We start from the raw sequence: 26,602 nt of genomic DNA on the forward strand, positions 1-26,602 counted from the left end.
TCCTAGGGAATATGTAATAAGAAACACTTTTAAACACATGGCGAATTAAGATGCGTCTCCATTTACACTTTTTAACTGATTAAATTGAGTCATTTGGAAGGGTGAGGTAGGAGGGATGGCAGTTGACCGGTCTTGCTACCCAAACACGCAGAAACTGGACCATGCTTGGCAAAGGCCGCTAGAAAGGGAGTGTTGCTGACCTTCCCAGAATGACGGCCCTGGGGCTTGGCTGGGGTGGCAACCTGGTGAATCAAGTCTTATGAGTAGCTAGGATGTGTCAGAGTTCTGCTAGTCTATTAAAGAGGTCTCAAGGGAGTCCCACGTTGTCCTGGAATAATTTCTGCACTAATTGATGGGTAGGATTTGATTCAGGATCATTTAGCTCCATTAATTTTGGAATAAATGAGATAAGCCTTTTGCCCAGCAATGTCCTACACCAATATATATATATGTGTGTGTGTATATATATGTGTGTATATATATATATTTTACATACTTTCAGCTCAGTCTTGCAAAGCCTTACTTCCACTAATGCAGGTATTTAACTGAAGTGGTTAAACTGAGAGATTATTCAGCCTATCTGTATAATTGATGGAGGGGTGAATTAGCACGTCCCATCCCAGTAGAGTGCCTTCAATTAGGTGGCGTGAATCCAGGTATCATTTGAGATTGGGATATTCATATAAATGAATCTTAATTACATGTACGAAGAATGGAAAAGGACAGACTAGTATGCATGAAATATTGTTCTTGCTGAACATTTCATAAAGCCTAATAGAAATAAACATTTAGCTTTAAAAACCTTGTACTCTCTTAAAAAAAAATCATTATGAAGTACTGGAAAGCTGCCACAAGCATCCAGCACTGCGAATTCCCACAGTTCTTCCCCTGCTCCCAGACTGTGCTGGTGGAAGTAGCTGCAGGGCAAGTTGCATAAGAGTGTAGGGTAGGTGCTCAGTAACATCCTTGCTGGGCTGAAACAAAACCCTGGCATTGTTTTCCATGGTGTGTGTCTGCTTTTATGTGGCGTCAGGAAAGTGACTGTAATTTGCTGTTCTACAAAACTGGCAGTTACTCGCAGTAGCAATTGTAGTAACAGTTGAGCTCACAGTCCTTACTGCTCCCTCAGGATATGCGTGGAAGCAAGATGATGCATGCTACGTGTTTTTCTACCAGAAAAAAAAATAATACATAAACCATGCAAAGAACTTTTCACAGTCTATAAGCCAGATAATTTAAGGCTGATGCTGTGTGTTAGAGAGGTTTGCCAGTTAAATGTACTTTAAAAAACAGGGGAGGTTTACTACTCTCATAATCCAAAAACATCTATAGGGTTTTTTCTCAAACTTTCCACTGTGCTCAGGAAGTCTCAGTCCCAAAGGAGGATGTCTCACAGGTTATGACCATGTGAATAGAAGGATTTATACTGAAAACAATTTTGCCACTTTTTTCATAGATCCTTGGATTTCAAGTTTGTTAGTGTATAAGCCAAGGCCTAAACAACAGGAGCCAATGATCCCTGCATCAATTTCTGGATCTTGAACTAAATCGTATTTTTTTTCAGTAAATATTAATCTGCATTCATCTGTATATAACTGAAGGGCATTTACCACTATAGCTAACTTACATGTTTTTTTTCACTCCTTGTCTTTATTCCAATGCTATTGATAACCTTTCCTTGTGCAGGGTTTCCAGTTTGGGCATCTCATGGGATCCTGGGAATTGCCACACAAAGTCAACCATGTGGCCAGACAAAGTCACTGCCTTTAATGGCAGAGGTTACTGGCTGCTTTCTGATGACATTCCTCAGCTCGTGTTATCAAGGCACCGCTATCTTTTTGGAAAAAAAAATCTAGCCGCTTGTCTAGTTCTCTGTTGTTTGACTACCAAGAGGAAAAGCTGATGAACTGATAAAGAACTAGCATGCACTGCTGGATAAGTAGCACTTAGATAAAAAGAAAATATTTCTTTTACAGAGCATAGTTTTACTGCTGTAATTACAAACATTTTTAATTAGGCAATGAGAGCAGACAGGAAGCATCTCCTGGCTGTGCCTGCCAGCAGACACTGAGACAAAGCACGGAGGAACATCCAGGGATATGCCGTTTTTGTTTTTTCTTTGAATGAGTTTTTTTCTGGATCACTTTTCTGATGCCTTACAGGTCAGCAGTGGTCTGTGGACTACAGGATGGGTGATACTGCTTCAGAGATGGGCCCAGGAAATCCCCTAAAATGTCTGTCGTGGTCAGTAGTCTCAGAAGAGAAATTATGTTTCTAACTCTTGGAATATAATGCTTGGATCGTATCAGGCTAGTTGTTGGCTCATATTCTGAAGCATGAGGTTTCTTACTCTTTATTCAAATGTTTTGGCAGTGCAGTGTAGCTGTGGATGTTCTTACTTTCCCTGGTACCTTCCTTTCCTTCCTGGTCTCCTGCTTTCCTACCGTCCCTCTCATGTCCCTGGTGGAGGTTGGCATGGCTTCCCATCAACTTGAGTGTTTCATGGCCTCTGGCTCTTTACTCCATCCCTTTCTCCTTTATCTTGGGTATCCTTGCCCTGGCTATCATTTAAGTGTCTCACAGTGATACATAATACTCACCCAGCCACTGCCTTTGGACATGTAATAGCAAAGACTTCCAAAGACTTCTTTCACTGACAGTGCCTGTATGCCTTTCACTGAAATTTAAGGGAGTACCTTTTGCCCCACATTTTACAGAACTGGTTGCTGTGACTCAGCTGATTCCTGATAACTTGCAGGGCTGCAACCACTGGGGTATGTGTTGGCATCCTGAACACAGAGACTTTCCTCCCTTGCTGGCAAGCAATTCTTCGCCTGAGCAATGCCATGGCTCTGGATCAGCCACACTTGAACACACAATGCTTACTGTTTCGTCAGCATCCTCCTGGGAGCCACATATTGTGTCACGTATTTTCCTGAAAAATAGATAAGCTGCACAATAGCCTTTCTGCCAAGCTCTATAGCCTAAATAAGTCAAGGACAACAGTTCCGCACTACAGAAGTAATTTAAAATAGTAAAGTCTTGCAATGTTAAATGTTTTATTAAAATGACTGAACATAATGAGAAAGAATAGGAATTGTGTAAAAATCTGAAATTTGGCGTTACTCTGCTTTGATCCAAAATGGAGTGGATACACTTAGAACATTGCATAAAATTACAGCCTGTAATAAAAGTGTCCTCTGAAGAGACCAACAAACTGGATTCTCCATAATGCCTAAGAAATCCATACATGATTGGGCTGGTTTGCAAAGTGTGATAGATGCAGTCCAAATAGGGCAAATAGGGAAGGCTGGAAAAATGAGTCTGGCTTCCTTATTAATCTTACTCTCCTTTTTGTGCCATTCTCTGTATTGTGTCTTCCTCTTCACTGATAAAGGGCTCAGCCCCCCAATTCAGACATGTGTGCTGCAAAAAAAGGAAACCCCGGAATTAACTCTCTGTCTCTCCTGCTGTAGCCTTCCTAGTCTGGGAGACTGGTAGCTTCTCCCAGGTGCTGTCAGTCCTTGCTTAGTATCCTCGTAATTATTAGAGTTTTTTCTCCCTTGTCTGCTGTCACTTCTGGAATTGAGGTTACGTAATTAAATAGTCAGATTTTGACCTTGCTCAGCATGTAAATAAAGGGAAAGTTGCTTAATTCAGTGGAGTTGAACTCATTCAATATGTGAGGACCAAGTCAGATTTCTGTTCCTGCAGTGAGCTTGCTGATAGTAGTTACCCATGCTTCTAGCAGTAGCACCTGGAGATGACATTAATGGTTTGATCTAGACCCATCTCAATTCTCTAAAATACACTACTGCTGTATACCATTACTGTCATAGTCTCTGGACCTGCTGGAGGTTAGACACAGCTGGACTGCCAGAGAGGTCCTACAGCTACAGCTGGCAGAAGGTCCCGTGCGGGTGCAGCTGAGCATGCTGGAATTTGGACAAGCCTCAGCTCGAGTTTCATCCTCCTAAAGATGCGTTATCTTGTGAAAATGCAGAACTCTCCTGACTTTGGTAGCAGGCAGAAATCTACCAGATGAAAGTAACTCTTCATATCTGCAGGTATCTTTTACAATGCTTTCTTCCTTTTGATCCATTTTTCTTTCCAAATAGAACATGTAGGGAGCAGACTGGTGCATGCGATGCTTTCCACTGTGCCCTTTGGAGACCAAAAGCCACATCAAGCAGGAGATTTATGAGTTGCTGGCAATAGATGCTTCATATTCTGTTATTACATTTAAGATGATGAAAGAAGAACAACTGACTTTCATGGCTATGAAAGCAGGAGGAAAACTGCCTGTGGATAGATCAAGCACATGCATCACTGGATAGAAATTAAGGTGTTTGTAGCTTCAAATTCTGATTTGAAAAGTTCAAGATAGAAGAAAAATATCTGAGTAAAAGATGTGAAGCACTTCATAAGATTTTAACTCAGATACACTCAGGAGAATAAATCCAAAAGTAACATTATGATTCATTAACTATCCCTAATTAGGCTCCTAAATTTAAGTAGACAGAATCTCCCCTGGAGGCTTTCAAAGGCACCCACCTTTCACTGTTGATGATACAGGGAGCTTAGGAACATAGCTTATTTAAGGAGGACCTCTTCATTAAGTACCTACAGGGCATGGATGGGTTGAGTTTCCAGATTAGGTCAACTGGCTCTTTTAATAAGGTTATTGCATTTCTGGACAGACAGAAATAGGAGGAATCAGGGGAAGGTGTTCTGCAGCCCAGTACAATGAGTGGGAGAGGCTGAGAGGGAGCAGTGCTTGTGTCGATCTCTGCCCCGTGGAGTCTCAGCTGGAGGTGCACCATTTCCCAAATCTCCTTCATCTCCTAAAGCCTCTCACATCACAGGGCCATATACCTGCGGGAGATTTCACTGGGAGGAATGGTGAGATTGAGCTAATTTGTATTGCATGGGCTTTGTTTCTGGACTGGAATTGCTTTCACTTCTGAAGTCACTTCTCTGATTGCAGCTGCATGAGAAAAGGATGAACGTCTCCATATTTGTGGAGGACAAACAAGATAAGAGGTTGTCTGTGTTATATTCTTATTGCACAACCTTTCTGTAGTTAGTTGTTGTCAGAAATGCAGTAAAGGATGAAGCTTCTGCTCTGCCTCAGGAGTAATCTTAGCAGAGTGCTCCGAAAGCTTGCTTGAGTTGTGTCAGGCATCCCAGCTTGTACCGCTTCCCACCAGCCCAAAAGTCACCAGCAGAAGAGATGGATTTCTGCTTCAGGCAACGTCTGAGGGGAGGGGCAGGGGAGGAGGGCCCTGGTCCAGGCTGTGGGCTTGGGGAGGTGTAGGTGGCTTTGGTTATGACAGGGATATTTTCCCAGACAGTCTCACTTGATTTCCGCATGGTGCTTGGAAGTGGACTTACTGTAATTGGGATGAGTCACTTCCCTGTTATCTGTGGTTTGGAATCACCGTGCACGGAAAACACGCCTGCAGTAGGCTGAGTAACTCCCTTTTTCTCTTGGGTTTTGCATTCAGTTTCAGGATTGCAGACTATATCGATGCTGGGTGAAAAAATTCCCTTTTTAAAATGGCTGAAGGAGATGGAAAGCTGAGGTCTTGACCACTTGTGTTTGTTAAGCCTCTGCTCTGTTTTTTTCTGTGAGAGTGAAGATTTTACATGGTAGCCTGTTGATCAAACCCAAGCTTTTAGACTTATGTTCTGTTGCACAAAGTCTGTTCACGTCTCCTGCTGTCTCCTGGGACGCTTTACACTTTCTGTGTAAACTGTAGTATACTTTTATGTAAATATGATATAGGATGCTCAGAGGTACGGTATGGCTTTGCAGCCAAGGCATGGAGTTGATGTCCAGTACACTCAGCCTTTTATGTGGGGATGCCCAGGACATCTCTACCTGCTCATGGAGACATTTGAGAGCTGTAGGATCTGATGGTCTCCTATCAAGTGATCATACCTATATCTGACCGAAAAGCTCCCCTGTCAGATGAAGGGGCAATGCCTGGTGGCAAGGCAGGAATTGAAGGTAGGCTTTGGATGTCTGACATGGCACACATGATCATGAGAAGAGGCAAAACCTCTTCCCATGTGATACAAATGGGTTTTTATTCACTTGAAAGGGGCACATACAGCACTGAGCGAGATGGGGCACAGGCAGCTGGAAAAGGTTTCAGCTTGCTCCTTGGCCATGTCTGAGACCCTTGGGAAAAAGCCAGGGGTGTAGGCTGTGCCTCAATTTACTTTTGTTAATCAAATTAGCATCCTCCACCCCCACGTTTTTAGCTACACAGTGGTGTTACTGTTGTCACCAGGTGCAGAATCTTCTTACGTATGGGATTTTTCCTTGCTCTGTGATTATATTGTGATATTTTGTGGTCTGACACAGCCCAAATCCGTTATTTTAATAGATATTGTTGACTGACTGCTTAGAGAATTTAGGTTTTACAGCACATAAACCACCTAATTCTGCAATCTGAGAGAGCTGTATACCTTACATATGTGCGGAGGAATTGCTTTCTTGTAATAGTTCAGAAACATGAATAATCCCATTTCTGTCTGAATGCTGTGCATTTTCAAGTCTCAAGCAAAAATCCTTCAGAGCTGCTACCTCTAAAAACCTGCAGTATTTTATATTGAGTGTTTACTCACAGTAGGATTTTTTTTTTATTATTTTAAAAATATGTTGAGCATCAACAGTTCCTAGCCCCAACTTGCCCAGATAAAAGGCTTGGTTGTAATTTTCATTGGTGAGGGAGTCATGTTTTGTTCAAATTGCACTCTGCTTCAAGCATTCACAGGAGGATTTGCTGATGGTCCTGCAGATCTGCTTTAATCATACTAAGCTTTCCCAGTAAACCTTATGGACTAGAAATGCACAAGCCGATATATAGCAGAGGACTGGAGAGTGAAAAACCCCCTGTCTGTATGTTTTTAAGACTGAGCTTTCATTGATCTCCCCTCCAGTTGACTGATCTGTATATACAGGGAAGATGGAGGTCAGGGGATAATTGTTTGCTGGGAGTGGAAGTCTTTAAGCATGTTTAGAACTGAGCAAGCATCAGGAAACACCAAATGATCAAATTAGCAAAGAGAAGGGATGGTTTGAGTGCAAGACTGAAATATAGGGAGCCTGAGTTTGTTTCCTTTCTTTGGCACAGGCTCCCTCTGTGAGATTGGATAAATCATTCTGATATTTAAACACTTTCAAAACCCTGTCCCTGAGCCAATTCCCCGTCTGTAAAATTTGGGGGCTATAGCATTCAAATGTTTTGATTAAGGGAATAATATATATGCTTATATTGAAACAGCAGCATATTGGAAAAGAATTCCTCAGAAAGAGCAATATTGCTCTGCAGAATAATCCCTTATGGTAATTGGCTGAACCCCCAGGACTGGAGTGCTTAAAATTAAATAGATCAAAATAGTAGAAAACACAGCAAATGATCTTGATGAACAGAGGTGAGGTATCGACTGGCCTTTTCCATCCCTTAGCACTGTAATTCAGAATTTTGCTGCTTGTAGGCATAGTAACTTTTTCATCAGCCGTCAGTTTTCTGGCCACACAAGAGAGTGCTTGTGTGAAAATCCCAGCAGAAAGAGTCTCCACCAAGTACAAATAAGGATACTGTCAGCAGTACCAGCATGTGCCTTTTCACACTGTCCTGCTGGTTGCTTGTACCCGAATCTGATGGATCTGCTCTGCCAGCAAGAGCACACTCCAGCTTTGATTTTCCTTTGCCCCTGTTTCTGTAGGGGGGGAAGCTGCCAGGCTGTAGTGGTGAGGTTTTGTTGTGGGATTGATACCATTAATTCATTGCAAATGGGTAATGCAGGTCTTGGGTTGGCAACTGGTGTAAATCATTGCTAGCATGATGTTGATTCAGACAGATGAACAGTGGGAGCTGGTAGCTGGGACTGCTTTTAAAACAGACACAGAGAGATTATGTAAAGACTTGAAAGCCTGTAATGGCAGAGGAATGAACCTGCTGATCTAAAAGCTCCCTTGCAGGTTTATAACCTAGAACTGCCTTCTGCAGGTGCCTTCATGGAGTGTCACAGCGATGGTGACACTTCGCTCTCCAGATTGAGTCCTGGCTCATGTGGAGTCTATGCAGTGATGCCCAAGTTGGCACCCCTGGGGTGGGTGGAAGAGCATGTCTTGCCATCCTGAAAGTTAACAACTCTGCCTGCACTGCTCAGCTGCCCAGCCTAAGTTACTGGAGAATTTTATCATTTGGATGAATACCCACCTCTCAATGCTGATTGCTACCCCCTGAGAGACCGAAGGTCCCCAGAGATCCCAAAAACAACTCATCTCCTCTCTTCCAGATGATCCCAGCTCATTTCTCATGTGTATTTTAAGGTGAAAGGCTCCTGACTATCAGGCATGTTAATGCTTTGACTGAAGACCCTATTTCTTCCCCTCTTGTCCACATATTGTTCTGCTGACTGAGGTGCTTTAACTTCTCTACTTGATTGAATGGAGCAGGCCAAGTGCCAACCCTTCCTTGCCAGAATTTCTGTGCTTAATACTGAGATAAGACTAAAATCCCAGGTACTTTTTTTCTGGTGTTTTTAATCATAAATAACTTTTCTTGACACCTTGCTTCAGTTCATGCTATGCTTTGTGTCAGATGCACTCCTCTCTGGAGAATCTAAGGAGGGTATTTCAAAGGAACCAGATGTTTAATCTTTCTTGTGGATTTGGCTGCCACACAGAAGCTAACAAAATTGTGAGGTGTTTTGCACTTGAGAAAGCCTTTCCATTTTGCTATCTTTCTAAATCAAGCTATCTATCTAAGCTGTGTATTGGTTTAGCATCATATAAACTAGAAAAAGAACAGACTTGGTGCTGCTGTCACTCTATTTACTCTCTGCCAAGATAGGCCTTTCCTGGTAAAATGTCCTCAATTTATGGAGTCCACAGAGGAAAATGGTCCCTTGAAATGGAAAAGTCCCAGATTCATATGCTGTAGACATCCTGTGGTTTAGTTGCTGAAGTGAAGACAAGCACCTCTGAGGATTTTTGAAAGTACCAAAGTGCATGCTAATCACGGATGTTAAGCACATGCCTGCTTTTGGGAATCTCTCTTCATAGCCACCTGCATTTTTAGTCACCAAATGCCTACTTTGTAGTCATCTTACTTCCTCAGCCGTCCCAAAGGGATAACAGCACAGCCTTATCCCGTTAAGGTGCTATGACAATAAATGGTCTCAATGAATGCTTCCTTATGAATACTTCTCCATCTCTACTCTTCCGTGAGATGCTGTTGACCAGTTGCTGACTGATTCAGCAATGTTTTGCTTTATCCTGACTCCTCTCACGGTCCTGTAGGTAGCATTCATAGTGGTGGTGGCACAGATGCCAAGGTGGAAAAGCCATAGCTCAATTCCCTGGGTGTGCTTAGGAAAAGATGGTGTTTCTTTACCCCATTTGGCTCAAATGTTTAAGTGGCTGGTGGTGTCACCACCTGTGTTCTGCCCCAGAGATGGCCATGAATACTAGGAGGTGAAAGGAGATGTTTCTGAAGAAGAGCCAGTCTGAAACATGAAAGACTGGCCCAAATCTGCTAAAAATTTGTTTCTGTGTTCCTTTTGCTTGATTTTCTTCATTGGAGGTGTATCAGTGGGCTACTTGGGGTGCAGTTTGCATGAAAAGTGTGTCTTTTAAATGTCTTTCAGGTCCTCAACCTGAGATACAGCAAAAAGGGTCTTTATTTTTGGAGGGTGCTGAGCCCTATGACTTCTGAATATTAGGTCCTTTTAGGTGCCTCAAATTAGCACCCAGAATTTCAGTTCTCCCTGGCTGTGTTGTTTGCAGGATAATCTCTGTTCTACCCACCTCCTCCCCAGACTTTCTGATATTTCTCTGGCACAGGTATCCCCCCTCGCTTCTGTCTAGTTCCTAACTGGGAATGTGTTTCTTTTGGTGCCTTCCCATCAGACGGCAGTTGCCAATTCAGGTTTCACTAGAAGCTGCTGTGCCAGCTCTTTGATATTCAGAAGCTGTGGAGTTTTATGTCTGTTTCCTGACCTAGCGTGACTCTACGAATAATGCAAGAACTTCAGTGCTGATATCTTGGCAGCCTAATATAGGAGGTCAGTCAGTAAATATAGTTACAATTTTCTTTGCCTCAGCAAAGACAGTAAATTGAACACAATGTAAACAAGGTGGTTGGATCACTTCCCCCACCAGTAATATTTGTAGTTATGCAGGCAAATTTAATGGGCATGATTAAATCTCATGCTCCAGCTTGGCAGCTGATTAGCTGCAGGGGGCAGGCAGGAATTTCCTTTCTGTTCCAGGGTTGCACTCTTTCCAAGTCCTCCTTCATGCTTATGCCAAGGATCTCAAAGTGCTTTGCATTTTTAATTACGCTTCTTCATGCCCCTGTGAAGAGTGGAGATGAGAGATAGAATGATCAGCAACGGAGCAGTGGGGAAACTGAGTCACTAGGAGGTGGCAGCCTACTTGGGACGAGGGAGGCAGTTGCCGTTAGAGTTGGAGAAAGGAGAGCTGAGCATCCCAGAAATCTTCTCTTGGGGTTTCTGTGGATCTAGTGAACTTGTGCCTAGTTCTCAACAGTCTGTGTCTTTAACACACTAAAGTCTTGGTTGTTTGCAGGGACAAAATGGTGCTTTTATGTATATATTAGTATACAATCACTGATGGGGAAAATATATCTTTCTCCACTGGAAATTTTAATTTCTTTATTTTTGTCTTTCATCACTCTGTTCCTCTAATTTCTGAGCAGAATGGCCTGTGTATGTGTTTCTTCTCTTTGTATGGAAAAGCACTTTGCTCTGAAATAGCCTCAGGTGTTGGCTGTGGTTGAGGCAGAGAACTGGTTCAGCTCTGTAAATGACATGCTGCTTTGTCCCTACAGGGCACATTAGCGAATTTACTGTGTGTTCACCTTCAGTGGGTGTACACTGAGGTAGCTGCATTGACTTTGATTTCTTTATCTGGATGTACAGGTGAAGAGCTGGCCTTGCAACATCAAGAAGGAAAAAATATTATTCTTGCTAAGGCATGCTTTGGTCCAAAGAAGGGACCAATACTGTCACATATTAACCTATCTCACCTGTATATTGCTAACGCTGTGGATGATGAAACACAGAGGGCAGTAGGGAATAGCTGAGTCTTCACCCTCCTTCTCAGAATGGTGGGAATGGAGAATGGGCCTTTCTCAGCTTACTTAAAGCCTAAATCCCAATGGAGAACAGTGTATTTTGGACCTCATGGGTTGGAGAGGGTTTATTACAGGTGGGTTTTCTTACTTCTGTGGTGGATGATTTAAGCTTTATGGTTTCACATGAACAGCATCCTCCAGAGGCTGGTTTTGCGAATCTGGGGTGGACAGAAATTTCTGATGTGCAGTCTTGAGCCAGCAACTTGATGGCTGGAGAGAGGCAGTCATTCAGGCATACCTGTTATGGGGCATCATGCCCAGCCCACTATCATGGTAGGAACAGAGGCGTCTAGCTGGAGCACTCTCAAGCTTGGGGCTGAGGCCAAAGCCTGGCTTACTGGGCATTTTGGTTTCTAAGATGGATGTCTAAATAAGATGTCTGAATCTGTTCCTTAGTCTAGTCTCAAAGCTTAACTGTAAATAAACAATATCTTAATCACTTTATAGTTTCCAGTGTTCTCTCATTGAACATCTCTGTGCTGGCATTTGGAGACCATTCATCATAGTGGTAAATGAGTGTGTTTGGTCTGCACATGGTATAATTAAGTATCAACTGAGCCCATAGCATAATGTGATAATTCTCGTTCTGACCAGCTGAAATAACTCACTCTAATAACTGTGCTCTTCTTACTCCTCTCTTTCAGTTCCCAAGAAGCTTCTGCATGAAACCCAGCCAAGACCAACCAATTACCAAGGATTTCAGAAGCCACATTTTCCACTGCAGCCAAGAGTGTTTGATCCCAATGTTATAGGGGACGGCGTGTTCCTCTCTGATGTCTCTCCTTCCAACATAGGGCGAGCTCTCCCAGGTAGCTATGACTATTGCGATGTTGGCCCAAACCTAACTGTGTTGTGGTAACTGTTCCATTCTATCTCTTCTTCTCTGGATTTCTATATTGTTCCCAAACCCCATCCATGTCACAGTCAGAAAAAGAAGCTTCAAGGCATGACCAGCAATGGACTAAAGTGAACTGTGAAACTCACCTGGGTTTCTTGAAATAGCAGTCTTGGCTATGCATGTCAAAACTCATCATAGAAATACTTCGCAGACCCATCTAATACCGTGTCAAAGAAAAAAACAGGGTAGAGACAGTAGATCTGCCTCACAGGGGTCAGAGAAGTTTTCAACTGAGCTTTGAAATATGATGCTATTTTCATAACATGCAAACTCAAGAGATATGAATGAAGTCAAATCTTAGCTGTCTATAGGCATAAGTGAGTAGGAGGAAGGGATGGTGTATGAATAAAGCAAAAGCACAGGTAAGCACGTATAGGGTTAGTTGGTGGTTTTGCATGGTGTTTCCCAACATGCAGGAGATGATAATATATGACATTATGTCTGAAAATCCCAGCCTGTGCTCCCAGAGATTAAGCTCTTGAGTGGGTATGGGGAGAGCTACCTTGTCTCTGTCTATACTCCTGGCAAAGTTAATCCACAGCTTGGATAGTCAATCCACAGATAATTAAGAGTCAGCAGTAACGGATTTCTCAGTTTGGAGGCCTTACTGAAAAATTGTCATGGAAAAGAATTTGGAGTTAGTTAGCCCAAAATAAATTTTGTGATCCTGGTGATTCTTTTAAACAAGAAAAAAAAAATCCTGAACTCATTTTCATTCTTCTAAACATTTCACTTCTACAAATGACACCTTTTGTTTAGTTTTCACATTGTTTATTCATTAATTTTTAAAATATGCACCACTTGTCAAACAAAGATGTCATTTTGAAATTAAAAGCTAAAAGAATGTTTTGAAAGTAGTAAAAGGAAATATTTGGACATTTCTGTAATCTCCCTTCCCATTTTATTTCTTTTCTTAAAACTATTTGCTAAAGTCAGCCTGGTATCACAAGTAACTTCTCCTACGCTTATACTGTGGTTTTGGGGAAATTTACTGCTAGTTGAAATAATTTTGCTCAGCTTTGGTGTAAAGTCACAGGGAAACAGTTCGAGTGACTGGGAACAGCTAAGAAAGGGTGGTGAAGAGAAAACCAATAGTAGGTGAGCTGGTTAGGCATAGACAAGGTCTTCAAAGCTAGCAAGGAGGAAAGGGGATGTGTTTTAGTATGATCCTAGAATGAACGACAGACCAGGGAACCACATAGCATAGCAACACATGGCCCTTGTGAAATTGTGTTTGTTTGTTTTTTCCCTCCTGCATAACTCCAGTCATTGTCTGTCTTCCCTGTCTGTGCTTGTACAATCCTGCAGATGACAAAACCAGTTCTGTGGTTTTGTGGTGCTCTTTGCCAGAGTATAGTGTATGCAGACGAGTATTCATTTAAGAACTTGTTTGATTGCATCTGTTCTTTGGACAAGTCAGAAGTAGAAAAAAAAAAGGATTCTTCTTACATCTTACATGAGAGGACTTATGCCTTACTCTGTCTCCTAAATACACCATTGTTGCACAGCATGGTTTACAAGGGATGCCCCATCCCCAACAGAAGTAGTGGTGGCCATCTGAGCCTCTCCTGTCTGATCTAGCACATGCACATAGAAGCCTCCACTGCAAGTATAATTTAAACCTTAGTCCTTGTGAGTCCCTGAATGTATGGAGGGGCAGGTGGGTTGTCACTAAGCCAGAACTGGACATGTGAGAGAGCATGGCGCGGAGGCCCCAGGTTCATGTCTTACCAGCTCCGTGCAGCTGCAGTCTAGACACATTAACTGGACTTTACTGAAGAGTTGTAGAAAACTCTCAAAGACCTAGCAGGAACCTGGAGCCACCTAACTCAGCAGTCCTCTTTATGATGAGATATTTAGTTATGAAATATATATGAGATTATATTCTGGTGGTGCCCTTCCTTTTAATTGATTGTAAAGGGATTTTAGATTAACTAGTTGAGAGTCAGACTCAGTATGTAGACGTCTCAGGCAGGATTCAATTACCCCCATATAAATGTGTCATTTGAGATGACCTGCGGTGTTCACTTGGCTTCTAGATGCTACCCTAGAAGGGTGAGAGTTTCCCCTACATCTCTTCTCCTACCTGCCATCTCTGCATGGATGTCCTGCTGACCTGGTGTGTCTTAGATGTTTGTGTATGAACAAATACATCAAGCTTTAAGTGTCTGTTATGGGGAGAGCTGAATGACTCTCTAGGATCTGTCAACTAATGTCAGGATTCAGTTCCCTCAGTTTAGATGCATAGTGCTACTTGAGATGCTCTGAGGTATCCAGGACATCTTTAGGAGGGTAGTGGTTCAGTTTTCAGAAATGAAAAATTTACCCTGCTTTCATGGATTTCTTTGTGGTAATAGTGGTAGAGAAAAATGCAACCACTTGTACAGACATAGATTTGCTGGACAGGGAGAAAAAAGGAAAGATTAGAGGGCATGTTGGTATTTCTGGTGCCTAGATCAGAATGAAAAGATTTTTCAAAGCTTTGCTATTGATTTCCTGCTGACTGTGCCCTAGACCCTCTGTGCCCCAGTGCCTCCATTTGTACAACTGATCTTCAGTGATCTCCATTCTCCTAAAGCAAGAGATTCTTGGGATTTTTGTCCCTTTTGGATCTGCCATGAGGGCACCCATGTTTGAAAACTTTGCTTCAGGGAGAGTCAGTAGCTTGTAACATGTGGGTTTCCCTAGGCCATGCAGCTATTCAGTGGCAGAGATACAACTGTGCCTGCATTCCTTGGGGCTGATCCCTTACAGCCACATCTGGACATCCATCCCCGCTGCTTCTCCTCCAAGGCAGATTAGGAGTTGGCATCACTGCATGCACGTTCATGCACTCACTCCCTCTCCATCCAGAATTACCTGTTCTCTTTGACACCCCTCAATTTCTGTTACTGCTTCCCTGGGCTGAGCCGCTTCCTAGCACAAGCAGTGGGAAGCTGAACGTGATGCCTCACGCTGCCAGGTTTGCAGGGAAGGGAGATGAATCAGGCAGCCAGTGAACACAGACCATCTCGCATCATGGCTGCTGGCAGAGTGCCTTTGCTTGCATGGCCTGATGGCATTATCGGAGATGGACCTGACAGTTTCCTGAATTTAATGCCTGCAGATAAGTGGAAGCCAGGTACAAGTCCATGATTTTTACAGCGTGATGCTTGTTTTTGGCCAGAACCAGACACCCAGGGAAGGGAGCCTGAAAAACTGTGATAGCTACAGTTAAACAATCACATGGATGATGGAGCTGGATCCTGTGCACCGACTTTTTCATGTGTTTGAAACAATTAGTGTTTTGTGACTAGTGGGGGTGTCTGCCTGCAGATCAAGGTGCAGGGAGCACTCAGCAGTGAACTGATAAGGTCTGAAAGGGTCTCTTTGAGCCTCCTGGAATTAGCTGCCTCCTTAGCTCCAGTCTTCAACAAATAAAATCCAATCATTAACCCATGTTCACTCACCTCTCCAAAGGGGAAATGGTGTCTGGGTGAAACACAATACGAACTGGCTTCTGAAGGAAGTCATAAACTCAGGTCTGCCCTTCCCCGCGAAGGCTGGAGAGAAAGCACGTCTGTTTGCCAGGTGTGGATGGATCACTACAGCGCAACACCGGCAGAAGGTTGCTGGCTCTGCCTGTGTTTTTCAGTCCTTATTACAAGCTTAGCTGAATCCACTGTTGATAAAGTCTCATTTGATTTACATAAGAGAAAAGAAACCTGATTATATATTTGCTGTAGCGTAGGTGGGTGTGTCTAAGTGGTGACATGAAAGAGCAAGAGACGGGGGAGAGAAGATGCTGCCTGGATGCAGACAGGGTATGTGCTCAGCTGAAGCTACCTGAGAAGGTTTAGTGGCCCCCCAAAAAGGGGCAAATTTGAGTAGCTCGTTGTTGAGGGGCTCCACATTTCTGAAGGCAGATGCTGACCTGGTGGGGATAGGGCAGGGTAGGGCTGGGGCACGTGCCTCGTTCCTCATTCCCTTTCTGTTTCAAAGCAGAGAAGAAGAAAGGAAGGTCGGCCACCTTCTACCCTCTAGACAACAGCCCCTTCCTGCTTCCTGTGGATGAGACACAACCGCCGGCACTCAACAGCAGCATGGAGCCTGTGGGCGTTAGCACAGAGATGGCACTGCTCAGCAACATCCTAGCAGCGTATGCCTTTATCACAGGTAGGTCTTGCAGCTGCCATCTCTCTGGGCTCTCATAAGCTCTTTGGAGACCCTCAACTGAGCGTACACTTCATAGTCACCTAGGGCTAAATCTGCTTCTTTGAACTGTTTATATTTTTCATTCGTCTCTCAGCAAATTCTTCCTTGAAAGACCTGACCAGGGCAGCTCTAGCAGACAGTATATAACAGGGTTTATCGTGCTCTGCTTTCCTCTGGACTTGCTCTCATCTGAAATTAAATACAATGTAATCTTACATGTGGTATTAGTCGTAATGCTCCATTTTCCTCGAGATCAAAGCCTGGCTCATTAGGGAGGCAAGCTTGTTGTCCTGTAATTTGGAAAATAAGCAGCACTCAGATCATTACCCTGCTTAAGAGAATTTGGCTAATCTTCAGTAGAAGTGTGAAGATGAAGTAACTTGAGAGTCTCCTTAATTGTATATTTAAATCTAGTTTAGAGTAAGGTTTCCTTGGATCACAGTTTGTCTTTCACCCACATGTATCTTTCAAGTAGCAGAGGAGCAATCTTCTAATACGATTCACTTTAAAAGTTGAAATAAAGATTGTGTGCTCTACTGGGTGCTTGGGGTCAATACCATTGATAGCAAAAGTAGAGGCAGGTGATACAGCGCAAATATTTCCCATCCCACAACTGCATGAGTTACCTTGTCAGCAGTAGGGATTGCCTACAGAGTTGGAGGACTTAACCTCAAAAAAGGAGGAACACTGGCTGAATAGCATCAGATTTACTAATTCAGCATATTTTAGGCCAATCTCTGCTGTTTTCCCCAGGAGAAGGCCCTTGGTTTCTGTGTAACTAGCCTCTTGAGGCAGGACATACTGTTTGTGGTCACTTTTACCGTATGGGTGTTCTTCATTTGTTTAACGAAAGGTTTGTATGCTTATTACTTTGCAATGTTTGTTGCTGAGCAATATTACCCTGCTAGTAATATTAATGTGTTGCTCTTTTACTATATACTGTTAAAAATTCTGTGTACTGTGACCAGCCTGCTAACACCACTGTAATGCAATTATGCTACTCTGGAGCACTGAGGTCTATATAACTAAAACTTCGATATTGGTGAGCTAGTTTTTCATATCTGTGTACCATTTAGTCTTGCTAATTCATTAAATACTAATGCATTCTTAATGCCATGCTCTTGTTCTTCCTGAGCTATCACCATGCTGCTACAGACAAGTATTTGGATTTCATAGAATCATAGAATGGTTTGTGTTGGAAGGGACCTTTAAAGGTCATCTAGTCCACCCCCCCTGCAATGAACAGGGACATCTTCAACTAGATCAGGTTGCTCAGAGTCCTGTTGAACCTGACCTTGAATTTTTCTAGGGATGGGGCCTACAGCCTCTCTGGGCAACTTGTTCCAGTGTTTCACCAATCTCATTGTAAAAAATGTCTTCATTATATCTAGTCCAAATCTATCCTCTTTTAGTTTAAAGTTGTTACCCCTTGTCCTATCACAACAGGCCCTGCTAAAAAGTTTGTCCCCATTTTTCTATAAACCCCCTTTAAGTACTGAAAGACTGCAATAAGTTCTCCCTGGAGCCTTCTCGTCTCCAGGCTCAACTCTCTCAGCCTTTCCTCACAGGAGAGGTGTTCCAGCCCTGTGATCATTTTTGTGGCCTCCTCTGGACCTGCTCAAGCAGGTCCATGTCTTTCCTATGCTGAGGTCTCCAGAGCTGGACGCAGTACTCCAGGTAGGGTCTCACGAGATCAGAGTAGAGGGGGAGTGACTTCCCTCGAGCTGCTGGTTGTGCTTCTTTTGATGTTTGAAACAACTAATTTGATCTTTGCATTTTGGAGTCACTGAGTAGATTAGTAGAGTGTTTCTGCATATTTATTGGAGGGTCCTTCTAAAAAGACCATGAATGGTGAATCCAAAGTGAGTGGTGAATCCAAATCCCTTCTGCACATTCAATAGTGGCACCAAGATCCATATTTTTGTGACACCTTTAAGAAGCAGGCCACTTAAGTGGAATTAGTAGTGTCCTTCACAAAAGATAGCTGAGTAGGATATATATTTTCTTGCATGGGCTTCTCTAATGAAAGATTAGAAAAAGCAAAGTTTAAATGAATCTTCTGTCTATCACACTTACCTACAGCTGCCCGTTTTTGACATGAAAATGCCTCCATTCCCAACCTTACTATAAAATAAAATGCTGTTGACATTATTTTCCCCATCTGAACAGTAATGGGCCACATAAGGGTGTAGGATTTGTGGTTGGAGACAGTTGAGACTAGGGTTCAGGGCTACTGACAATGCCTCATGGACTTTCCTTCCATTTACCACAGCAGAACCCTTTGACCCTGCATTGGTTTTGTAGGGCACAAGGCCTCAATTCATTCCCTTCACAAGGTGTCAGTCTTGGCAGGAGCCTCTAGATTTTACTGTAGCACAAATAATAAATAATGATGGCTTTAGCTGTCTTGTTACTGTGGGATTTGGTTGCCCTGTCATGATGTGGTCTCCTTGTGATGTGTCGACATCCACTGGATGTCAGATAGGTAAAACTCAAACCTCACGACTGGTTTCCAGTGATGAGTTCAGGAGCTTGTTGCTCATGTTTTCCAGTGCACCTAACTGTGGCTGTTAGATGAGTTTTAGTCTCAGTGATATATATGTTCAGTTTGTTATTTATTACAAAAATAATTGATGAGTGCCCCATGGATTGAAACATCAGATACCCTAAACCATCTTTATCTGCTGCATGTAATTTACACCTCTGCTTTTAGCAGAGAGGATGCATTTGGCATGATTTATTTTGTTATATGTGAATATGGAGAGGTTTTAGATTATGAGTTCAAAGACAAGTTGTGTCATAGCGCACAAATATCATCTGCATAAAACTAGAGCACTGTAAAGCCACCCCCCTTCATATTGCAGATCTTGAGCAGCAGAACAAAATTTTTGTGCTTGCCTGAGTTTGGGGCCCTGAAGGCAGCTTAAGCCACAGCAGCTGTTGATGTCCATAGAGGAGCCATTATAGTGGCTCAGGAGAGGCAGGGTGTCAGGCAGCCAGGGAGCTCTGGTGATGGTTCACACATCTTCCCACTGCTCCTGACCACAGCCTTGGTGCCAAAGGGAAACATTTGTGCAAGAACTGCTCTGTTTCATAAGACTAAAAATGTCCCTCAGGTAAACTCTGCAGACTGAAAGTGCTGTATTCAGGGCTTCCCTTTGCTGATGAGTTGACTCAAAACAGGACTCTGCAAGAGAAAATTGTGAATAGGCTGGGGCAACATATAAAGATGTTTTTTCTCTTGGGGTGGAGGGTGGTGTATACCCTCAGATCCACACCAGGAAAAAGAAGCTACGGGTACTTGGTATTTCTTGGGTAAAGTGCATGCTTGAAAGGAGGATCCACTCTACTATTTTTCCTGCCTCCTGGCAGTAGGGTGTCTCTTAGCCTGAAGAGAACATCCACAAATCAGTGTGATCCCCTCTGTGCTCAATGATGTTCATATTTTCTGCACAAAACGGCAGGTTTGGGTGGGCAGCTGCAGATGAAGAGTCTGCAGGCTCGATCACTCACACATGCAGTCTTGCAGTGCACAGAGGGGAGAAGTGCCAATATTAGCGAAAGCCTCTATGCTCACTTCCACCCTTTTTTTGACTGTTGTTCCCATTTAAAAATTGGGAATGTTCCTATTGACAACCGAGGAGTGAAAAATCACAGCACAACAGGAAACAGGAGTGCAGTGATTGCAGCAGTGTTGGTTTTCACTGTCAAATCTGTTTGCGGTTATCATCATGTTTAGGAGTATCAAAGCCAGTTAAGTGTTAGTCTTATCCTGGCTTCCAGAACCTTGAAAACAACATTTCTTCAGAAATAGGGAGAGTGAACAATGTCAATGAGGAGTGAATTTATCACCTGATCAAACAAGTAAGTCTTACTCAGAGCATGGTCCTGCAAAAGACTTAGGGATGCCCTTAATTTGAAAATTGATTTTCTTCATAGAATTAGTTTTTTAATTAGATGCAATCTCTGCCTGCAAACCGTAGACCTGTTATTTGCCATAGACCTGTTCTAAGACCTGTCTGAGTGTTTGGAAAGACTTCACCAGTCTCAGTGACATCTGGAACTGTCTTTGCAGTCACAGTCTACCAGCAAGACCAGAACTGTCCCTTGTGGTTATCTCTCTCTCTCTCTCTCTCTAAAAAACGTTCCAATTGTATCAGAGCACTTCCAATGCCTCCCTTTGGACAAGGGACTTATTCCAGTTTTGTCATTGCGTTCAGGCTGAAGTAGTCGGAGAGAACCCTCCACAAATCCCTGTTTTATTCTTCTTCCACAAGCAAAGCTTTGCTGCCAAGTTATTAACAAGGGGCTTCCAAAAAACAACCTGGGGGAGATCATTCCAACTTTTAGACTGTTGGCCTGAGCCTTATTAATAAGGGGCTCCTGGAGAGCTTCCTCTGTTCTACCAGGGGATTTTGGCAGCCTGTGGGGCTAACTGTAAATTCCCTAGAAGATTTTGCTCCTACTGTTTGTCTGGCCATGCTTAATGCTGAACCTTTTACTGGGGCCCTCTGAAATTTTCCTCCCTACTGAGGTTTCTGAATGCATGAAGGCATCACAGGAAGCCAGCAGCGTTAATGCCTAGATTGGTTTTTATTTATTGAAACAATTTATTATAATAGCAATAACAACCTTGGCCTGGGGCATTTCCTGGGGAATTAATGGCAGTCTGGGCTGATGCTCCCAGCAGATTGTTAGCCCTCAGGAAACAGGCTCCGTAATTGCTGCTGGTTTTGTTGGAAAAACACAATAAAATGTGTTTCTAATTTTTGGCCAGTTTGAGCACCTAGCAAATGGTGGCTTTTGTATAGAGGGTTATAAAGAGCATATATCTTTTGTCTGCATGAATTAAATTCAGGCTTGAATCAGTGACATTTTCATCAATGCTTTCAGTCCAGAGAGAGAAATACCAGGAAGCGGAAAGGTAACCCCAGCTAAAGAGACTAACAGCAACTGTGTCTTGCTAGAAGTTTAGGAGAAAAACATAGCTCTGAGCTGTCATCCACAGCAGTGGAAGAAAGAGTTACATTGGTCAAAATGCATGTACATACACCCACACATGAACGCATCTCAAAATTATGTTAACTCCTGCTACTGATGTCCATACTTAAAGAGTTTTTTCAAATATAGTGAGTGTTTTGAGGAGCTTCAGTGTTAGCATGATGAATCTGAACCACTGTCGAGGTTTTGGAAGATATTGAGCATCCATTTGCTGAAGAGGATGCACCTTTTTAGTCTGCAAGTAGAAGATGCAATGGGGGAGGCTCTCAAAATCAACTGTCAAACCCCCAAATCTAGGCTATTGCTGACTTGGCTACTTCAACTGAGAAAAAGCAGAGCCCGTGGTTTTTAGCTTAAGTTGCTCTTTCTGCTGTGAAAAAAGATGTTGCTGTGAGAGTGGATTTTACGTATGATACATGCCAAGGCTGCAGTTGAACATAGGGTTACAGCTCAGTGAGGAAGTCCAGACAGCGTCTCAGATGTTGACAGAATAGCTGTAGGAGCTCATAAATGCCACTGGAGCCCAAAGATTCAATTACAGCCATCGCACTGCATGAAGGGCTATACATACAAGCACAAGCAGGGGATGAAAAATTGTTGCTTAAGTAGCAATCAAGGTGCAGCTTGCTCATCAGCTGGATACAGTAGGATGGAAAAAGGAGTATGTAGGAGAAAAGAGAAGCAGAACATGGACAAAAACAGGGGAAGAGAAACCTCATGTGTCTGTGTCTTAGGCTCCAATCTATGTTTTTTTAATGAGTTGCTTTAAAAGAGTGAACAGTGAAACTAATGCAACCAAATCGACCCCATGTGTGTGCAGGAACGTGGTGCTCAGGAAAGTGTGTCTGGCACCCTGTCGGCCAGGCAGAGTGGAGGCACACTGGACCAAGCGTCTTCCAAGACAAACAGATCAGCCCCGCTCATTTGTTCTTCCCACACTCCCCCACTCTGTGTGTCCTCCTTAGCCCTACTTGTGAAGAAAGCTTTGCAGTGCACATGGAGGTAGAATCTGTACCAGGGTGTGATTCCACTTTTTCTGGGGTTTTCAAATCTCTGGAATTTAGGCCACTTCTTTACTGTTCACACAGTATCAGATGGGCAGCAGCTTTGTTACTACACAAGCAGGACTGCAGTTTTAATTCAAGTTCTGCCCCTTGAGTTCAGAATTGTCACTAACTTCTTTGGAACCAGGATTTCACTCAGCCAGACTGCTATGAGAGCCATTGACACATCCTCATGCCCCTCTGCTATCTTTTCCTTTACCTTTGGGTTTTTGCTATCTCACTTTTGTCAAAATATCTTAGCTTAAAACCTCTGGCTTTGGTGTCACTTGGCTTTCCAACTACTGCTGCATTTCTCTCCTCTTCCTTTTTTTTTGGACTTGTTGAATACATCTGCTGCAGTTTTTATCCCGTTTTTTGTAGTCTCTCTTCAGCCCGTTTTTTTTTTCCCATACCATCCACACCAACCACTCTAGCAACAGCCTCCTGTTTTATCAGCCAGATTTCAGACTATCATTACATCTTTCTCCACCTTGGTTTGTCAGTCACCTTTGACATTCGTTTGGTAGGAGACTAGTGAAGAGCAGAAAGGTGTTTTGTCCCTATAACTATTCCATGAGGATTTCTAGGCACTGAACTATGTGTTGTCTTCAACTGTGCACACATCAGTGTTTGGGCTCTGACCACAGAATCAGAGAATAATTTAGGCTGGAAGGGGTCTCCAGGGGTCACTTGGTCCAACCCCCTACTCAGAACATGGCTAACTTTAAATTTAGAGCCAGCTTTGAAGTTAGAGCAGGGTCTTGTCCTGTTGAGTTTTGAATATCTCCAAATGGTTTCCAGTTCACCTTCTGCAAACTTTGTTTTAAGGAAATCAGCTGGAGAGGACAGTTTCTAAAAGCACAGTGGGGGGAAGTGAAGGTAGAGTGGAGCCTTTTAGTTACAGAGATCTTTTGGGGCCGAATGTCAGACTCTCAGCTGGTGGGAACTGTTGCAGCTCTATCACTGAGTTCAAGGGAATAAGACTCATCTTGAGAAAGTGACTCCATCCTTGAACTCAGGACTCCCAACAGACAGCAGATTAGAGCTGACCTTGACATTTCTGTTCAGTTCGCCTTCACCCATTCAGTGTACCTGTAAACTGAGATGATTCAGCCCAGGGGAACTTCAGTAACAGGATTTATCATAATTACACTTCTAGCTAGTAAATGAACAAGATGACCTAATTTAAAAGGCATTGTGGATCTTTTGGAGTCTTGTTATATCACCTCTGAAATGTGGCTATGCAGGATTCATCCTGTTAGTGCACTGACTCCAGCTATGCTTGTGTAGCACAGATATACATTTTGGTGGTCTGGGCCGAAAGCCAGCACACTTGCCTTAGATAAGCAAATGAAACCTATGAATAAATAATATGCATTTTTTCCATGCTGCAAGGCTGCATATAAAGCTTTGTAATAGTCATTATTCCTGGTACGGTGATAATGGATGCGACAGCAAGATGCACTTAGCTGCTGCTGGGTGTGCAGCACCCTGGTGTCAACTCTGCTCGTGCAGCCACTGGAATTAGCACTGAATTCTGCGGGCTGCTCTTTCTCCTTTTAGACAACTCCAAGACATGACTGCAGCGAACCCACATTCTGCATGTGGGAAAATGCCTTGACAGCCAATCCACTGTTTAAATTCCTCTTCCTGATTTCCCTGAGGGAAGGAGGTGAAGGGCATGGAAGTAAAGCAACCTTTAGAAACTCTGCCCCTCCAGAGACCCTGGCTGGTATGTGCACAGAGGAGCTGTGTGTGTTTTGTTCTTTTAAGGGTTGTTCTTGACAATCACTTTCTTTCCCCTTTCAGAAAACCCTGAGCGAGCTGCTCTGTATTTTGTCTCCGGAGTGTGCATTGGACTCGTCTTGACCCTGCTGGCCCTGGTGGTAAGGGTGTCCTGCCGAACTGACTGCAAACGCTCCTCCGCCAAAAAACCTCCTCGGGAGCGGGAGAGCGACAGCGACAGCAGTGACAGCGACGACGATTCAGACACCACCTCGGACCTGTCTGCCCGCAGGCACCGCAGGTTCGAGAGGACTTTGAACATGAACGTCTTCACTTCGGCGGAGGAGCTGGAGCGAGCTCAGCGGCTTGAGGAGCGGGAGCGCATCATCCGGGAGATCTGGATGAATGGCCAACCAGACATCCCAGGGACCAGGAGCCTCAACCGCTACTACTAAGCGATGAGGAGTCCAGCCGTCCTGCCCTGCACCCTGGGGCTCCTCCACACCTGTTTGAGGAGAGGGAGGGAAGGAATATTATGTGGGTGTCTCCCCTTTTCCTTTCAGGCGTGCTACCTGGAGCAGTGTGGATGGACAGCAATAAAGCTTTCCCTGTCTCCTTCTCCCAGATATATTGCTATCACTCCTCTTCACAGACACTTTCTGATTTCAACAGAGGTGGTTGCCAACTTCGTTTTTTAGTAGCAGGCAGGCAGGACAATTAAGTCCTCCCAGGTGGGACATGGAGTTTGGCATGCTGCGGTATGAGAGCTCCTCTCTTGGCTGGGGGGAGAAATCGTCCAGGTTTTGGTGTTCATTTAGGATTTTTTGGTTTCTCTTTCCTGAGGACTGTGGGAGAATTGTGAACAAAATGACAAATCTGGAAAGATGATTTGGGAAGAGAGGGGGAGGTGCATCTTGACCGATTGTCTTGTGACTTCAGAAGCCATGAGATTAACCTAATTAAAACCCAACGGCAAATATGACTTTTAAGAACTGGGGGATGGGGGGGAGGGGGATTCTTCCATCGTGAAATCATCTCGGTGCTTGGATGTTTGCCATAGTGTACTCAGTTATTTATGGCTGTCTTTTCATCTTCCTTTTCAATGGGAACATTTATTTTTTTACTGACACCTCAGGGATAAAATCCTATTATTTTTTTGAGTCTGTTCTCCCTGCTGGCCTCTATCAAACACAACCCAACCCACCTCCAACAGTGAAATTATGGTAATATAAGAGATGTGTCAGTGACTGGTGAAAAGTTAACAACCTCAAAGAGGTTGAAAAGGGTTTTCTTTTTGTTTTGTTTTAAATATATATATATATATATTTGAAGATGCTGCACAGGAATGTGCCTTATTCCTTTTTTTGTTGTTAAACTACAGTTTTCCTATGGATAGCAATGCACAATGTTTTATATATTTTATTAAAAAAATAAAAAAAATAAAAGGTCTATGTTTACCAGAGGAAAATGGAGACAGAAGAAGCCACATATGACAACAGAATGGATAATAAATGCTAAATAAATTCTGGTTTGCTTCAATACATTTTAATCTGCATCCTCACTTTTGGCATAGATGTTGTTCAAGGGAGATGCTTTGGAAGAGTAGCACACCTCTGCAAGCAATCAGGGCTGACGTCTTCTGCATGCAGGAAACTGGAGGCACTTTTTCCTTTGGCCGCAGCCCATTAGTCTACCTCTGTAGTGCACATGGGCAAGAGCAGCTGAGCAATGGGTTGGTTCTCAAGGAGCCATCCCAAAACCTACCTGCACCAAGGGAAAGAGTCCCAGTGATTTCATGATGCTTTGAGTCTGTCCCCCAGACCCAGATCATACCTGGGCCAGAAGAAAAATGAATCAAAAAAATACATGGAAGAAAGGTGAAATATATTTTAGTGCTCCTTCAGTTGTCCCATGGAGTGTTCAATGGTATATCACCACCCTACTCGTGCACAAACACCAGTTCACATGACTTCAGTCATAAAACTTGGTGTTTTTCAAGTCTGTATGATGCTGCTGGAGCCTGCATGGCTTTGGGATGTGCTCCTCTGTCACTTAGGCATGCTTATGTCTTAAGAATTCACAAAATGCCAGCAAAGCAAATAATGACCAAAAGCTCTGAATGCCCAGAGCTTTCCCCTAGCCTCAAGGAGAGATGAAAATGGGTGGACCTGCCCACAAGATGACTGAGAATGTTAGAGGGGGGTTTCAAGGCTTCATGTGCTGTGCCAAACAGCTGCATGGTGGGACAGACCCCTGACACCAAGGGCCTTTTTGGCACTCTTTGGGGTTACCGTGGGGGTCCTTCTCTGGCTGAGGAAAGCTGCATTTAAAGTGCCCACCAATTGCCTCTTGCAGGGTGAGAGCAAAGTTGAGTAACTGCAACTGGTGGTACTGGTAATGTCAGAGATAAGGCTGGCTGGTGAGAGATGGCTTCACCTGGGAAGACAATACTAGTACTGCAAAGTGATTCCTGGTCCTGGTCCCATGAAAATTCAACTGGAAAGATTCAGTATTGACCTGGGATGTAATTTTACAACTGATATTTAGAAATAAAGCAGAAG

The 26,602-nt window shown here is 43.4% G+C and overlaps 1 protein-coding gene across 3 annotated transcripts in view; it reads left to right on the forward strand.

Annotated features, from left to right (window-relative positions):
* EVA1A (eva-1 homolog A, regulator of programmed cell death) overlaps window positions 1–25,584 on the forward strand; it is a 210,663-nt gene extending 185,079 nt beyond the window's left edge. For 2 of the 3 annotated variants that reach the window (XM_074820817.1, XM_074820816.1), the window contains 3 exons: window positions 11,825–11,989; window positions 16,060–16,233; window positions 24,126–25,584. In XM_074820817.1, the coding sequence (XP_074676918.1) occupies window positions 11,825–11,989; window positions 16,060–16,233; window positions 24,126–24,496 (710 nt within the window). In that variant the 3' untranslated portion in view covers window positions 24,497–25,584. Of the gene's footprint in view, window positions 1–2,213; window positions 2,245–11,824; window positions 11,990–16,059; window positions 16,234–24,125 lie in introns of those variants that run through there. The other variant, XM_074820815.1, reaches the window with a different exon arrangement.
* The last annotated feature ends 1,018 nt before the right edge of the window (window positions 25,585–26,602 follow it).

Source organism: Strix aluco, chromosome 3 (genome assembly GCF_031877795.1).
Source record: "Strix aluco isolate bStrAlu1 chromosome 3, bStrAlu1.hap1, whole genome shotgun sequence".
NCBI lineage: Eukaryota > Metazoa > Chordata > Aves > Strigiformes > Strigidae > Strix > Strix aluco.